Genomic DNA, 15,284 nt, shown 5'->3' with positions numbered 1-15,284 from the left:
TGTCCTCAAACTTACGTAATGGTTTCTCACAAATAAGTTCATCTGTTGTTTTGAGAACTGCTCTTGATAAGCTTTGGTGACTTACCGAAAGGAAAAGGATTGCAAAACTCATTAACCTATCAAGGAGGGATTATGCTTCTGAAATGAGTTTTTTGGCTCAAATGTTTCCTATCCCTTAAGTGAAAGTAGAAAGGAATTGCTCAGAAGAGGTGCCTGATATGTTTCTGCCTGTTTTCTGCCACACTTCTCCCCGGGTTTTCCAGAAAAGGGAATGGCGTGGTGTTTTGTCCATTACAGCTGCATAAAGGCATTCCCTTGTGTACAGCTGACAGGCTTGGGCAGGGCGTGGGCCTCCAGCATGGGTGCCCAAGCAGGGATTGCTACAGAACCGATAAAAGCCAAATGAGAAGCTAGATATTTCTCTTTGGACCAAATTATCTTCTCACAGCCTGGATTAGGGCCTTTGCCCACCCCCCCAAAATGCTACCCTGTACCCCCTCTTCTGACCAGCTATGGTAAGGCAGCTCTGAATTTCCAGGGTGAGACCCAGGCGGCTTTCCCACATCCTGCTCTCCCATGGGTCTCCCACTTTGGGGAGGCCTGTGTGGCTCCCAGGAGCTACCCTAGGGTTCTTCATGTCACAGGATCATTCCCTGGAGGGGCTGGTCTTCTCTCCGTTCAGAATGTCCTGGAGACACTCCAGGGCCTGCATGTCCCCCAGCTTGGACTATTAGGTCCCTCGGTTTCTTAAGCATGGTGACTGAAGGGGTCCTAGATGGACCTTTGTCACAGCCCTGGGCCCCGGCCCATCCCTCCCACCCCCTTGCCCCAAGGGCTTCTCTCCACTTCCTTGTCCCTGGCCAAGGTGTTTGGAGTGACCCATGCTGGACAGTCAGAGTCCAGATTCCTCCAGAGTCACGTTTCTGCTCTCAAGGCTGGGGTATCAGGGATGGCCCGGGGAGTGGGGTAAGGAATGGGAGGTGGGGAGGTGGGAGACAAAGCGACTGGGTCCTGCTTCATCCTCCACAAACATCAGTCCACTCGTGGACAGAGAAGGGAGGGGTAGCCCTGCCGTCACTGGAAAAATCAACAACGGATAAGAATAGCAGTCTTGCTTCATACAGCTTCTGCTGCCAGCAGGCAGAAAGAACAGCTTTTCTGAGCTCCAGCAATGAGCATTTCCTAACTTTAGCGCTTTTTAATCCCATCTTAGGATCTCTTAAAGTCCATTTTAGTATCTTCAAATAAGGAATTCTCTGATTTTATTTAAAATGCTGCATTTGTCTGTTAAGGATGAGGTAATCTTTTAGACTTTGGGGGACTCATTAAGTACCTTTACAGCCAGGGTTCTGGGGTGTGTGGGGGAGTGGGGTGGGGACATCATCTCACTCGGATGCCTGGCCCCCGTGTGACTAAGCACCTGCCTGTCCCTGCAGGAGACCCTCTGCAGTGTGGAGCCTGGGTCGGGCAGTGCGCTCTTTACATCGTGATCATGATTTTTGAAAAATCTGTCGTCTTCATCGTCCTCCTCATACTTCAGTGGAAAAAGGTTTGCTTCGTCCCTGCGTTAGCAGCTCCTTGCCACGCTGAGCAAGCAGCACTTCCTCTCCATCACCGACACACACCAACTCTAGGAAAACCAAACTTCTGTTTTAACTCTGTGAATGCGTCCTGGATTTGGTCTGATGTGGCAACTACTCCAAAGAGCTTGTCAATTCTTAGTGTCCATCCACTTTAAATGTCTGTTCTAGATGAAGCCTTGGGATGTATAAAACTAATGAAATACAGTCCCTGCCCTTGGCTTGCTACCATCTGATGGTGGTTTTTAGGCCTTGCAGCGACACATGTTTCTACATCGGCAGATATCCTGTCACACATCTCTCTTGGCTGATAGTTTAACTGAGCCATTTGGTGCCACAGGCAGCTTCCACAGTCTGTGACTTTCGGCGTGCTGATGCCCTGGCCAGCCTACGGGCTCTCCAACCCTGGCCTCTGCCCTCTGACCCCAGTTCTGTGTAGATAAACCCCCACTCCTCATCCCCAAATGCCCACGGAAGACCAGCCAGAAGCCTTTGAGAACAAGTGGCTCAGCTTGGCCTCCTTTGGGTTTTATTTGTGGCTGGATTTTATTTAAGAAAATAAGCCAAGGCTTTTCAGAGCTGTTGTCTTTTTGGGGTGGTTGAGGTGTGGGATTTCTGTTAGAACGTGGTCTGGGGCCTCCTTGCTGGTGTCTATAATGAGCATCTGCTGAGTTCACTCCTCCAGCCCCTTGAAGCTTGCACTCCACTCTCCCAGTGGGCACTGCTTGCTTTGCCCTGGCTTGGTGGCTGTATGCCCACTGCACTTTGCAAGTCCACACTGAGGGGAATGCTGCCGAAGCACCAGCTGCTCCATGTTGTCTCCAAGGGTTCCTTGTGGACAGTCTCATCTGGGAACCTTGGGCATGAGGTGATGCTCCCACTGGGCTTTGGGGGAAGCGTGTAAGCTAAGGCTCCCTCAGGGCCTGTGGGTACCACCCACCCACCCCAGGCACACTCTTCAGTGGCCTCTCCCTACCTCACTGAGTCTGCTTCTCTTTACAGGTGGCCCTGTTGAATCCCATTGAAAACCCAGACTTGAAGCTGGCCATCGTCATGCTGATCGTCCCCTTCTTTGTCAACGTCAGTGCCATGTTGCGTTTTTACGTCAGTTTGCTCCGTGCCTGGCAGGGTTCCTGTCCAAAGTTCTGAGTCGGACAGAAAGCTCACTTTGTAGCCCTTAGGTCTTTTTGCGTGACCATTTGCCACCTCTCCCACCCCCAGACCTGAAAATGGCATGATTACCCCCTCAAAAGGCAAGGCCCCATCCCAGGGCCCCCATCCAGGATGGAGGGGCCTGGGAGCTTTATCTTGCCCTCCCTGCCAAGGGGCCTCCCACCAAGAAGCCCCACCCATGTGTAGCGCCAGCCTCTAGTTCAGGATCGTTTCAAACGTACCCATCGTTCATTCCTGACCACGGATCTTGAGAAACTCCCGAGCACAGTGGCTAGAAGTTAGGAAACAGAAGTGGTGAGGGAAGCTGGGACAAACAGACAATGGCAGGGTGTGCTGGCCACCCACACGGAGTCTGTGGGGAGGGTCCCGGAACGCGTGTCCAGAGACCTTGCTTCCAGGCCCCAAACAGGCTGTTCCCCCAATTACCACAACAAAGACTTCTCAGGGCACGTTCCTTGCACACACTGATCAGAAAACTGAACCTGAGGACACGGAGACTGGGAGTCTCTTTCTAAGCTTTGGGAGATAGCAGGGTGATTGGATTGGGTTTTTCTTTCTCTAGCTCTGGATCTTTTAACCTGGAATGGGAGTGGGCGGATAGGGGGCTGCTCGACTTTGCTTTGAAAAATGGTTTATCCCAAAGTAACCTGCATTTTTCCTTCCCGCAGGCTTTGATGTTTTGGGTAGTGGACAATTTCCTCATGAGAAAGGGGAAGACGAAAGCTAAGCTAGAAGAAAGGGGAGCCAACCAGGACTCAAGGAATGGGAGCAAGGTCCGCTACCGGAGGGCTGCATCCCACGAGGAGTCTGAGTCTGAGGTAGGGCCTCCCCGACTCTCCAAGGGCCCAAGCCGTCACGTCGTTGGCCCAAGGGGGGTCTCTGGTCTCATGTTTGTGTTTGGTCTTCCCTTGAGTGCTAAGTCACAGTGCGAGCCAAAGGGCGGGAGAAGAGGCTGAGCCAGAGATGAGGGAGGGACAGACAGCTCTGTCCAGCCAGGACCCATTCCCACTGTCCCTTGGGCCTGCCTAGGGCAGGGGGGCATAGCAGATGGGGGTGGCTTGCCTGCGACAGTTCCTCTGTTGGTGGAGATGACAGGAGAGGGAGGTGCTGCCTTGTTTGGTGAGCTGGCAAGGACCATCATGGGCCTGGCGGTTGACCTTCAAGCATTAGGGCATTTGAATCTCTGCCTACCACTAAAGAGCAAGGGAAGTGTTGGCTAAGGCAGCTGGAAACTTCTAAAATATAGGGGTAACCAGACCTTACAGGAGGAACCTCATCCCCCCCTTATTTTCTGGTCTTCTGTGGACCTCAGGGAAGAACAGTGGCCATGAATAGCAGCCTTGAGGCCAGGATATGTGTTCTGGTGGCCCTGCAGCACTCACCCCACATCTGCGTGCAGGGCCAGCTCATGGGAGGCCTGGGAAGCTCCCGAGGCGGAGAGCACTGTGTGCAGGTGGGAGCTGCAGAAAAGCTGAGACGAACATCTTCCCTGGAGAGTCCGTCAGATGCATGGGTGAGGTGCAGGTGGACACATAAGCAGCTTGTCATGACACCGTAATATGTTCTGAGATTGAGGCGTAGGCAGAACCCAACGAGGGCCCTGGGACAGCCTGGAGGGAGTTTCAGAAGACGAATAGATGAGTAGGACAGAGGGGAAGCCGTGTCTTCTCTAGGTGCTTGTCCCTAGAATCTGGCCAGCGCCTGTCATGAGAGCTTGGTGAACATTAGGTGAGTGGCAAACAGTGTTACGGGCAGAAGCAGCAGCTCATGAGCATTCATAGTCACATGGTTTGGTGTCTGGGCCATAGTGTGAAATGCACTGTGGCTTGTATTCTGGAGCACAGGACAGAAGGACAAGAAGTGAGGCACAGGCCGAGCTAGATGGGCGATGCCCTGTGATCTAGGCTGAGGCACTGGGATGTGCTCGTACAGGCAGTGAGGAGCAGTGGGAGTGTGGTGGTCAGGACCAAGACTAGAGGCAGGAAGCCCTGCAAGGGAGCAGTGCAGGGAAGAGGAGATGAGACTGCTTGCCCTGCCCTAGAATAGGAGTTCATGTTTCCCTGCACAGGTGGACTTTGGATCTCCTTATCCCAACCTAGGCGGTTCCAACCTTTCCCTGGTATTCAGAGGTCTAAGGAGCCAGGCAGGCAGGCAGGGAATGAGTGTGTTTGCCCCAGCTGCATGGCTGAGTCATTCCAGGGGCTTAGAACAGCAAAGTGCCGCTATTTGTCTTCAGCAGTTGCAGAGTTGGCTCAGCAGCCACGCTGGACTCCCCTTGCCCACAGATGCTTTCTCTTCCTTTTGAAAGAGGCTTTTCAGTCTGCCTCTGCAGTATTTAAGGCAGCTTCAACAACTGCATGTGTCATGGTTGAGCTTTTTTTAGCCAGGGTGACCTTAGGCTGCAGATCCCTGCTGAGTTTGTCCTGGTGGAGGTCGGTTCCCCTGGAGGTGGACCGAGAAGTGGGGAACATTAGCAGAGGAAGGGGGTCTGTTGACTCAGTGCTGGCTTCAGTAGCCCATGAGTGTCCTTGGAGTGAACATGGCCTATGGAGGCTAGTGTGTCTCACTGAGTATAGGGAGCGTTCCCTCACTCTCTTGTAAAGAAACGTAAGACTTGGCCAGGCATGGTGGCTCATGCCTGCAATCCCAGCACTTTGGGAGACCGAAGCAGGTGGATTACTTGAGTTTGAGACCAGCCTGGCCAACGTAGTGAAATCTCATGTCTACTAAAAGTAGCAAAAAAAAAAAAAAAAAATTGGGGCCGGGCGCGGTGGCTCAAGCCTGTAATCCCAGCACTTTGGGAGGCTGAGAGGGGCAGATCACAAGGTCAGGAGATCGAGACCATCCTGGCTAACATGGTGAAACCCCGTCTCTACTAAAAAATACAAAAAACTAGCCGGGCGAGGTGGCGGGCGCCTGTGGTCCCAGCTACTCGGGAGGCTGAGGCAGGAGAATGGCATGAACCCGGGAGGCGGAGCTTGCAGTGAGCTGAGATCCAGCCACTGCACTCCAGCCTGGGCGACAGAGTGAGACTCCGTCTCAAAAAAAAAAAAAAAAAAATTAACCAGGCATGGTGGCTCGCACCTGTAATCCCAGCTACTCAGTAGGCTGAGGCAGGAGAATCAGTTGAACTCAGGAGGCAGAGGTTGCAATGAGCCGAGATCGTGCCATGACACTCCAGCTTGGGTGACAGAGTGAGACTCTGTCCAAAAAAAAAAAAACCACACACAAAAGACTTGAAGGGCCCAGAGTCCACGGAGGGCAAATGAAGAAGGCCCTGCTGGGGGTGACTCGGGCCCTACCTCTCCACTGCCTTAGATCCTGATCTCGGCGGATGACGAGATGGAGGAGTCTGACGTGGAGGAGGACCTCCGCAGACTGACCCCCCTCAAGCCTGTGAAGAAAAAGAAGCACCGCTTTGGCCTGCCCGTATGACACATTCCCATGCTGGGGGTGACAGGAGGGCCCCGCCAGCCGCTGGTGTGCAGAGGTCATCCCGCAGCATCGCTCCTTCCCCACTCTCTGCCCTTCCTTTCTACCTCTGCTCCTCTTGCTGTCTCTGCCCGCTCTCGCCTGCCCCCAGACTACTGTGACTTAAAAAGAGGGAAGAGGAGCCAGCGCCCGAGGGGGCCACGGGCGGCTGGAGGTCCCCATTCAGTTGCACTACAAACAGTGACCAAATATGCAAGGAAGGAGTTGTGTTTGTTTGTTGTCGTCCCAGACAGTGTTGTGAGGGACCTGAGGCCCTGCCCCATGTCCAACCAGGTGGCAAGGTGGAAGGAAGCACAGGCACACAGACCGTGGGTGGGTTCCCTCACCACGGCTGTGGGCAGTGCGAACATGTAATGCCTTTGGGCTAAAAGTGACTCGTTGACCAAGTTGGAAACGGAATGCTTTCTTACTCGAAATGGCTTTTGTAACTATTGATTTCTGAAGCTGGTTTTATGAGCTGTGACAGTGTTACCGGGTTGGGGGTATGTGTTTATTTCCTACAAAGTACTTATGGGACTAATGGGCAAAACAGAGATTTTTAAGTCTTCCGTATGCTGTTTGACTTTTATATTTTTAAGTTATATTTTCATACTATTGTATTTAAAAACTCTTTTTAATCCCCAAAGAAATGGGTTTATTTGCCTTTCATGGGGTGTGGGCTGGCAGGAGGAAAAAGTCGGGAGTTTTTTATTTGGAATATTGTTAGATGATGCCCTATGATAAGATGAGACAAATGATTGGGGAGGGAAGGAGGATGGCTCTTCTCTAGAATCAGCAAACCCAGTGGTTCTGTGAAGATCAGACCCAAGCTTAGAGCAGCTGGTCTGGATGCAGATCCAGGAGCTGCAGAGTGTGTGAAACAGGAAGAGCTCTGTCCATGGCCGGCGAGCTCTAGCGTTCCTGCTGGCAGATTAGAGGTCTTAGTTAAATTTGACCAAGAAAGGAGCTTAGCTAAGAGGTCTTTGTGTCCAGAGGACCCAAGACTACCAGACTCCAGTGCGGTCTGCCTGTCTGCAGAGCCTCTAATCACGATTTAAAGTGGTCTTGGCCTCTCAGCCCCCACTGCTGCAGCCTTCAGAGCCAGCCTCTGGACGCAGCACCAGGAACCTCCTCTCCTGCTGCCCTAGTACCTGTCATCCTAGTGTCGTCTATTTGTTTTGCACAGCATTCTGGAGAACATCTGCCTCACAAAGTGATCCTGTTTTTCTCGCCCTCCAAAGCTGAGGTGGCTAAGGCAGGCAGGGGTGAGAGAGCTCACTCTCTAAACCACAGGCAGGGCAAGGTGCTTCTAGGCCGTGTCCCCTCCCTGGGGAGTGGCTCCTACTCCTCAGCATGGCTACAGGCCCCTGTGGCTTTGGGAGTTTCCTGAGTGACTGTGGAATGGGCTGACCCCGGCAGTTTCCCTGCTGTGGAAGCAGCAAGGTAGGGGCACTGCTCAGTGGTTTGTCAAGCTCAGAGGTGGCCACGGATGGTTAGGAACAGGAAGCCACACTGCTAAGGTGTGAGCTAGAAGGGAGACAGGCTGGACTTTAAGTGAGACAAGTGCAGAGGAGGCAACTCCACTTAGAACCTTCCTTTTAGACCTGCAGGAACATGTGTTTCACTTAAGCACATTGGGTCCGAATTGTGGCGCATGAACCCAGCTGTTAAACCAGGTACCCTGGGACTGCCGTCTGCCTCTCAGAGTCCTGCCTGTTCTGGACTTGAAGGTGAACATCAGGGAGGCCTCCTCAGCCCATCTTCGCCAGGAGTGCAGAGCCAGGATGCCGAGAGGAGCAGGGACTGTAACTGCGGTAGGAGGCAATTTTGCCGGTGTCGCTCCTGCTCAGACTGACTCTGTGCTCCCTCCCATCCACAGCTATGGTAGCCATTATTTCCCCCAGCAGCTCTCTAGTGGGGAAGAGTGGCGGGAACCAGGCCATTCTCAGTCGCATTGGGAAGACCAAGACTCATGTTCCTGACAGGACGGTCAGGAACTCATGTTCCTAAGAGGCGCTCATGGCATCACTGACTCAGTTCTGATTCCTCCCCTCCTGTTTCATTTTGGTTTGAACAACCTGTGCCTGCAGCTGTTTCTTCCACCTTCCTGGATCTCACAATCAGAGCTTCATGTTCAGTCTTGAGCTCCTAATGTTTCCAAACAGGGCAGGGGATAGAAGAGCCATAATCTGTGAAAGCTGTGAAACAAACCCTGGGTTATGTAAACCTCAGATGGTCTCATCTGAAGGCTCGGCCCAGTTCCCAGGGAGCAGTGGGTTTGGGGAACAAAGAGGTAGCTGAGGAGTGATGGTTTTTCCCTGTATCCTGATTTTCAGAAAGGGCTTTAGTCTCTGGGCTGCAGCTAGTAGCTGGCTGACCAGGGGATGGGGGTCTAATAGGGTGTCTCACCATAGGGCACCTCTCGTGTTTGGCCTTCCCTTTCTCGTGTATATGTGTGTGTGCACACACACAAATCTGTATCCCCAGGAGTGCCTCCTGCAGTCACTGGGGGCTCTTCCGTGGTGCACCATCCCATGAGAGCACATCAGAGGGCTGTGGTCAGGACTTCCTCCCGAGCTGCCCTCCCTCCCTGGGATGAGTTTCCTCACCACCTGCTCCAAGGTGCCTTACGAGGTGCAGCTCTTCACCTGGCCACATGGCATCCATCACCGTGCTGAGAAATGATGGGACGTTGACTGGATATTGTGTGCTATCAATCCGATTTGTCCAAATCTGGACCTCAGCCAAGCCACCTGTGATGGAACCTTGCAAGTCAAGGTCATGAACAAATTTCTTGTAACTATTGGAAATAAACTAATGAGGTAGAACTGTCATATCCAAATGGAAGAGGTGGTTGATACTGTTATTTCCTTTTGCTGTCAGAGGGTTGTTGACAATGGCAACCCCGGGGGCAAGGGGGGATGTTGGTGAGATCCCAGGTGGTGATGGCTTCTTGGTCCACTCAGCTTGCACACATGCAAGAGGAGGGTCTGTGGCCCCTCGGCCATGCTGGTGGTCTCCTTCCTCAAGTTTTAACTTGTGTCTTCCCTGGCAACAGGGAGTCATGGGTTAATGTCACCTGTCATGCCTCTTTCTTCAGGGAAAATGTTAAAAGGCTCAAATCCAAGCTGTGACTTCCCTTAGGCAGTGTAAGCCTGTAGGCTGCAGCCCCAAGTTTATGTCCAAAGGCTGCCTCAGAACCCTGGAGGGAACAGCGCCCAGCTGGCAGCCCACTCTGCCCTTGCAGTTCACTGGCCTTTTCGCAGCCAGGCTAAGATAGGCAGTACAAGGAGCTTCCCACCGGCCAGAGCAGCTGCCTCGTAGAGTGTGGGGCTGGCTTTTAGAAGTTTCACACGTTTGCGGCTGAGAGTGCAGAGCTCTCTGTTTCACTTTGTGAAACACTGGCAGCTCTGAGGGGCTTGGCTTTCGGTAAGGGACTTACGGTCTGACTTGCCACGAGCACCTTGAGCTCCTGGGTTGGTTGGTGGTTGGTTGGTTGGGTTGTTTTAAATTTGATTTTTCTTTTCCTGAAGTTTGTTAGAAGTCAGACCTATGCGAGCAAAACCATGGCCCACTTCAGCAGCCATCCAGTGGGGGTGCTTAATCGGTGGTGGTAGGATTCACAGAAACGTTTTTTTGAAATGAAAGAGATAATGTACTTACATTGTAAAATGGTTTACAATAAAGTTTGGCATCTTATTACAGTTTTTCAAAAAAAGAAGCCATCACATTTGTGGTTGTTGTTTGTGTGTTCTCTGGAGGTGAAACAGCTTGGCAGGGTCAAAAAAGATTCCCCTGTGAATTAGAAAGTTCTCCCCAGAGACCAGAGTGAGAAGGAACCTTAGAGAGCCTCATGGCAGGAGTGGGAGCCCGCATCTGCCCATGGAAAACCCAAACATGCTCTTGCCATGTCCATCTCCACTTCCTCGCTAGTGAGAATTAAAGCAAGTCCGTCTCTGAGGAGGATGTCATGTTGGGGAGGTAGAGTATAAGCAGTGAGCAGCCCACATCCTCGTCCCTGAGGCTGCGGGGCTGGAAGGCAGGTCCCTGGGTAGAGCGTCAGCGTCAGGTGCCATCTGCAGGGGCACCCCTGGAGCTAGTGGAAGGCCCCCACGAGGCCTGGCCTGCCCTCGGCAGCCTCTTCGCCCATGTGCCACATCCTGGGCATTCCTCATGTCAGCACTTGTCTCAGATCAAGCCTGGCAGTCCTCTTATTGGCCTCCTGGAGCCAGGATGGCAGGAGGGGTATTGGGGTGGGGTTCAAAGTATGACAGCAATGGAGTGGCATTTGGGATAACCAAATGTCAGTGCCTGATTGGGTTCCATCTGCCTGGAGCCTTCAAGGATAAAAATAATCTCCATAAACTGAAAAGGACTTAGATATGTCTGTCACTGGGAGGGCCCCAACCTCCTGTGCCTACCTATTCCCCACACCCACTCCAGGCTTAGGGTCCTGTCCTGTGCCCTGGGGGATCTTCCCCTTGCAAGGAGGAGTGTGTTAGGAGCTTTTAGCAGAGAAGAGCTAAGTGACCTTCCAGGGGAGCGATTGGGCCTGTTGTCTCCACAGCTCAATACCTGGAGTGGGCTTCACTGTCCCCCAACTGAAACTGTCCTGCAGGCCAGCCTCCCTGTGGTGGCCGCACCTAGTCGGAGACCTGAGCCTGAGCCTGCCTCCCACTTCTCTCAGTGCCATCACCATTGAGCATGGTTTCCTGCCTGGTCCTTTCCAGACCCCTTACTCCCCCTCGCTGAACTTGCAGTTGGAATGGGACAGAGGACAAGTACATCAGCAAAACCATGAGCAACTCCCCAGGCCTCTGTACCTCAGGCTGTCCACCTGTGGGCCTGCGGCAGCCCCTCTCTCTCTGGGTTTGCTGAGCAACTCCCCAGGCCCCTTTACCTCAGGCTCTCCACCTGTGGGCCTGCGGCAGCCTCTCTCTCTGGGTTTGCTGTCAGGGCCCAGTGAGCTTGCCGTGAGCAAAGGGAGCAGACACGGGAAGCTCCTGCTCTACCACCATGCAGGGATGGAAAATCTCTCCACTGGAATCCAGGGGAAGGGATGGAAGAGGAAGAAAAACAAGCTTGGAGCAGTCCAAGCTGGCTAGGGCCCTCCGTTCCCTCAGGGACACCCCACACCCACCCCACACACTGGGATGAACCCTTGCAGAGGAACAATTCAGATGGTCACACATTCCAGGACCCACATCCGTAAACACATAGCAAGTCCACCAGTGCCAGCACCTCCCCCGGGGGAATCAAGCAGCTGTCCCGGAAGGCACAGGGTCTCTGCAGCCGTCTGCTTTCATCAGGGCTGCAAGCCCCAGGCAGCAGTACTCGGAGCCCCTCTCATCGCTGAGAATAAACTCTGAAGCCAGCGACCCTGCGGACCTGAATCATCAGGGAGCCTGCCGGAGGAGGGGCAGTGGCTCTCCGGGACAAGCAAGCAGGCTATATAAGTTCCAGAAGGCTGGGCTCCGCTCAGACCTTCTCCAGCAGCTGCTGCCTGCCAGACAGGCACCTTCAAAGACCCAGCGCTTACACAATACCCACCATGTCCCAGGTAGGAGGGCCCAGCATGGGCTGTGTTGATGCCAGAGGGAGTGGAGGTGGAGTCCTGGACACTTTCGGCTCTGGCAGCTGTGTCTTGAACTGAGCCCCAAGCATGAACTGGAGGCTCTGCAGCCCTTGGGAGATGGGGGCTCAGGGAGGACCCCCTGAAGAACCCCTCTTCTGTGTGGCTTTGGTGGTATTCCATGGTTTGTTAGGAGGAGTGGAGAGAAATGTTAGGGGTGGGGGCTTAGATAGATCTCTGCATGTGCCTGTGTGTGTGGGCGGGGGGCGCGTTTGTGTGCATGCATGTGTGTGCTGCTGCTGTAACTCAGTGTATAGAGTTTTGTGCATTTGTAGCTATGGCCCCTGCAGCCATGCACGCTGTGTGTAGCTACACACATAGGTCTGTCTGTCTCTGTGTATGATATATGCGTGAAGCTGTATGTGTGTGCACATGAGGCTGGAGGGGCACAGCTGGGTGCATCCCTGTGCAGGGGTGTAGTGTGTTGCTCTGAGGAGCCTGTCCTAGGCTGACGGAGGAAATGCCTGCACCTGCACCCAAGCACAGGCAGGTCTCAGACTCACAGGCGCCTGGGTTGAGGGGTAGGCTAAACACTGAGCCTGGGTGTCCCCCACCCTGGAGGGACAAACCAGTCTGCCAAGGGAGAGGATTGTCCTTGCTGCCTGCTCCGTGGGTGGGTGGCACTTTGGACTGTAACTCTGTGGGCATCTGGTCCTTCTACCCCATTTCCAGCCCCAAAGACACAAAGTAAATACTGGCGCTTTTGGGCAATCCTTGAGGGACCCCTTGGCACCCAGTGAGCAGGTTTTGGAACTAACCAAATGCCCTAGTATTGCCCAACCTCAGAGATAGTCCCCTTCACCGTTCCCCACTGTGCCCATCCCTGAGCTTGGCCAGGCAGACAGACACACCAGTATGAGGCTGCAGCAGCCACTGCTCCCAGGAGCTCCCAGGCTATAGGGGAAGGGCACATGGGCAAGTCAGACCAAGACAGCTGGGAGACCTGCAGCAGGTGGAGCATAGTTGGGAAGGCTTTCTGTGGAAGAGGAGTAGAGCCTTGAATAGGCTTGGGTTTAGTGAACAGAGGAGAGGGGTTTGGGCCAAGGCACAGAGGTAGGTGTGCCCACCTCGAGACTTCGGGTAGTAAGATGAGGCTCTTGGATCTCCAAGGCTGGTGCTCAGGAAGCCCCTATCAAGAAGAAGCGTCCCCCTGTGAAGGAGGAGGACCTGAAGGGGGCCCGAGGAAACCTGACCAAGAACCAAGAAATCAAGTCCAAGACCTACCAGGTCATGCGGGAGTGTGGTGAGTGTCCTCACGCCATCTGGGGCTGGGGGTGGGGGTGCAGGTGTGTGTCTGGTGGGGGGAGGTGGTCAAGGATCCTTTTCTGAGAATCCAGTATTCCTGGACTCAGGAAAGGGTGCACCCATCATAAGGGACCTTCCCTCCTGGGAAGCCAGGCTGGCCCCTGACTTTGCCTCCTCCCACAGAGCAAGCTGGCTCGGCCGCCCCCTCGGTGTTCAGCCGCACCCGCACAGGCACCGAGACTGTCTTTGAGAAGCCCAAAGCCGGACCCGCCAAGAGTGTCTTCGGCTGAGAAGTGCGCACCACTCCCCTTGCTGCCCGAATGCTCAGAAACAGGAGCCTTTCCCAGGAACTCTTTTTTATGCCAGAGCACTTCCTCGCCCCTGCTGTCTCTGGGGCTGCCACCCTGCCCCACAGTCCTGGCCCTTCGACCAAGGGCTCCGCACCAGCACCTTGGAAGCACCAATAAAGAGGATGCCCATGTGGCCCCGGCGGTTGGAAGGTGTTGGCTGGTCCCTGGCTTTGGCCACTATTGAGGGAGGACAGGGTGGGAACATGGAACATGTCCATTTGGGAGGATCCCAGGGGATAGCACAGGTGCTATGATGGCCACTGCCACATGCTGCCTTGGACGTGGAGACCCGGTGCTGACCTGTGACTTCAGACTCTTCTGAGCCTCAGTTTCCCCTTTTATACTACAGAGGAGTTGAGCTGGAGCCTATTCCATAAAGCAGGCCATGATGACACTGCTCAGAGTGAAGTGGGTGGGGTCTCAGAGACCACCTCTCCCCCTGCCCTCCACAGAAGCTGCTGAGAAGCCTCTGAGGGCCAGCAGGCTCTGCAGCACCTGGGGACCTCCAAACCCCTCTCCCTGCACTTTGGTTCACACTGCCTCCTTGCCAGCTTTTGTCCCCTCCAAGGCAAAGCCAGATTGAGATTCCTCTCTGGCAGTCAGTGTCCTGAGCTACTGTCTCTTCCAAACAGCGGGGATAAGCCTCCCACAGTCTGCTCCAACCAGACCGCCTGAGGCATAGGAACACCAGATTCTCAGCCTGCATGACCCTTCCCTCTGCAGTCCTCTGTCCCCCATGTGCCTGGAACTGCCAGGTTCAGAAGACCTATAGAGGCCTGTCCTGTTTTGATGGCAAGACTATGACCATGGACAGGCTGACAGTGGCTCCTTTCGGAGCTGGACTGGCAGAGCCTGGGCTTGTGGTGCCTGACTCAGGGCTGATGCCTGCTAGGGATGCCCTCCTGCCCCAGGAGGTTCTGGCTGCCCAGAACCTTTCCCACAGTCCCGGCCAGCCTGGCCTCCTAATATAGCCCTGGGTCCGGGCTGGGCCTGTGCTCTGTGCCCCAAGGGAGCAGACCTGCTGTGAGGAAGGGCCTGGTCCTACTTGCTGGACCCCATGGGGAGACTCTTCCGCCAGACACTGAAAGGAGTGTGTTCCCCTGTGTAATCCCAATCTCATCCAGAGCCAAAAAGGTGAGCAGTGGAGACGTGCGCAGAGACGAGGCTTCTGGCCAGTCATGCTGAGGAAGGGGAGCGTCGTCTCTGCAGCTGTAGAAATAGCTCCAGTCTATGGCACCCTTGCCCCAGGCCTGCCGCCACCTCTCATGGAGACAGGACTGGTAGAGAAAACCCTCCCCAGCCTCTGGAAGCCACTGGCTGCCCCAAGACCCCCCATAGGTCCCCAAGGCAGCTGGCCCCCTCAGAGCTGGTGTCACGGAGCCGTCCTTCCCCGATCCAGGACTTGGCACCTGGCCACATTTTTATGACTCATCTTTACCCATGTGTGGACACAGATTCAGGAGCTGGCTTCCGCAGAGCCACCAGGGAACGCTAACCCCAGCAGCGCCCAGAGCGCATAATATGTTCTCACTCAATCCCACTTTACAAGGCGCAGAGTGCTTCAACTTTAGTAAAGCTGGGACCCACCAGGCCCTTGGGCAGCGCTCCCCTGAGTCTGGGCTGCGGCAGCGTCACACTGCTCACGACAATGGCATTCTGCCCTCTCTCAACCAGCAATTCCTGGGCTCCCTTCGCTCCACTGGACGCCACCCCAGTCACCCCTCGGAGCTGCTGGCACTATCAGCTCTGTCTTCTGTTCCATGCTCTCCTGTCAATAAACTCCCCACGTGGAGACCTCTGTGCCACAGGATGGGGCAGCTTTATGACTCACTT

The 15,284-nt window shown here is 54.3% G+C and overlaps 2 protein-coding genes across 4 annotated transcripts in view; both read left to right on the top strand.

The window, feature by feature from the left end:
* Positions 1-9,956, top strand: part of STIMATE (STIM activating enhancer) — a 64,660-nt gene extending 54,704 nt beyond the window's left edge. Inside the window, exons 5-8 of the mRNA XM_011739634.2 lie at positions 1,437-1,549; positions 2,583-2,660; positions 3,422-3,571; positions 6,072-9,956. Of these exons, the coding sequence (XP_011737936.1) occupies positions 1,437-1,549; positions 2,583-2,660; positions 3,422-3,571; positions 6,072-6,188 (458 nt within the window). The 3' untranslated portion in view covers positions 6,189-9,956. The remainder of the gene's footprint in view (positions 1-1,436; positions 1,550-2,582; positions 2,661-3,421; positions 3,572-6,071) is intronic.
* A 1,531-nt stretch (positions 9,957-11,487) lies between these two features.
* LOC105480562 (musculoskeletal, embryonic nuclear protein 1) lies at positions 11,488-13,600 on the top strand. 3 transcript variants are annotated; one of them, XM_011739631.3, is made up of 3 exons: positions 11,488-11,784; positions 12,967-13,099; positions 13,285-13,600. In XM_011739631.3, the coding sequence occupies exons 1-3, from the start codon at positions 11,776-11,778 to the stop codon at positions 13,389-13,391; spliced, it is 249 nt and encodes an 82-aa protein (XP_011737933.1). In that variant the 5' UTR covers positions 11,488-11,775; the 3' UTR covers positions 13,392-13,600. The 3 variants fall into 3 exon arrangements, with proteins under 3 accessions (XP_011737933.1, XP_011737932.2, XP_011737935.1); XM_011739630.3 differs by lacking the exon at positions 11,488-11,784 and adding an exon at positions 11,819-11,970; XM_011739633.2 differs by lacking the exon at positions 11,488-11,784 and adding an exon at positions 11,836-11,980.
* Positions 13,601-15,284: the final 1,684 nt, after the last annotated feature.

The sequence above is a fragment of the Macaca nemestrina genome, chromosome 2 (assembly GCF_043159975.1).
Source record: "Macaca nemestrina isolate mMacNem1 chromosome 2, mMacNem.hap1, whole genome shotgun sequence".
NCBI lineage: Eukaryota > Metazoa > Chordata > Mammalia > Primates > Cercopithecidae > Macaca > Macaca nemestrina.
The sequence above is the reverse complement of the archived record's forward strand: the minus strand, read 5'-3'. Positions and strand labels throughout refer to the sequence as shown.

Coding starts and splice junctions, on each gene's coding strand:
- LOC105480562 (XM_011739630.3), top strand. CDS start 11,887: ATGAACTGGAGGCTCTGCAGCCCTTGGGAGATGGGGGCTCAGGGAGGA. Junction 11,971..12,966: donor TCTTCTGTGTGGCTTTGGTG/GTATTCCATGGT, acceptor TGGATCTCCAAG/GCTGGTGCTCAGGAAGCCCC. Junction 13,100..13,284: donor CCAGGTCATGCGGGAGTGTG/GTGAGTGTCCTC, acceptor CTCCTCCCACAG/AGCAAGCTGGCTCGGCCGCC.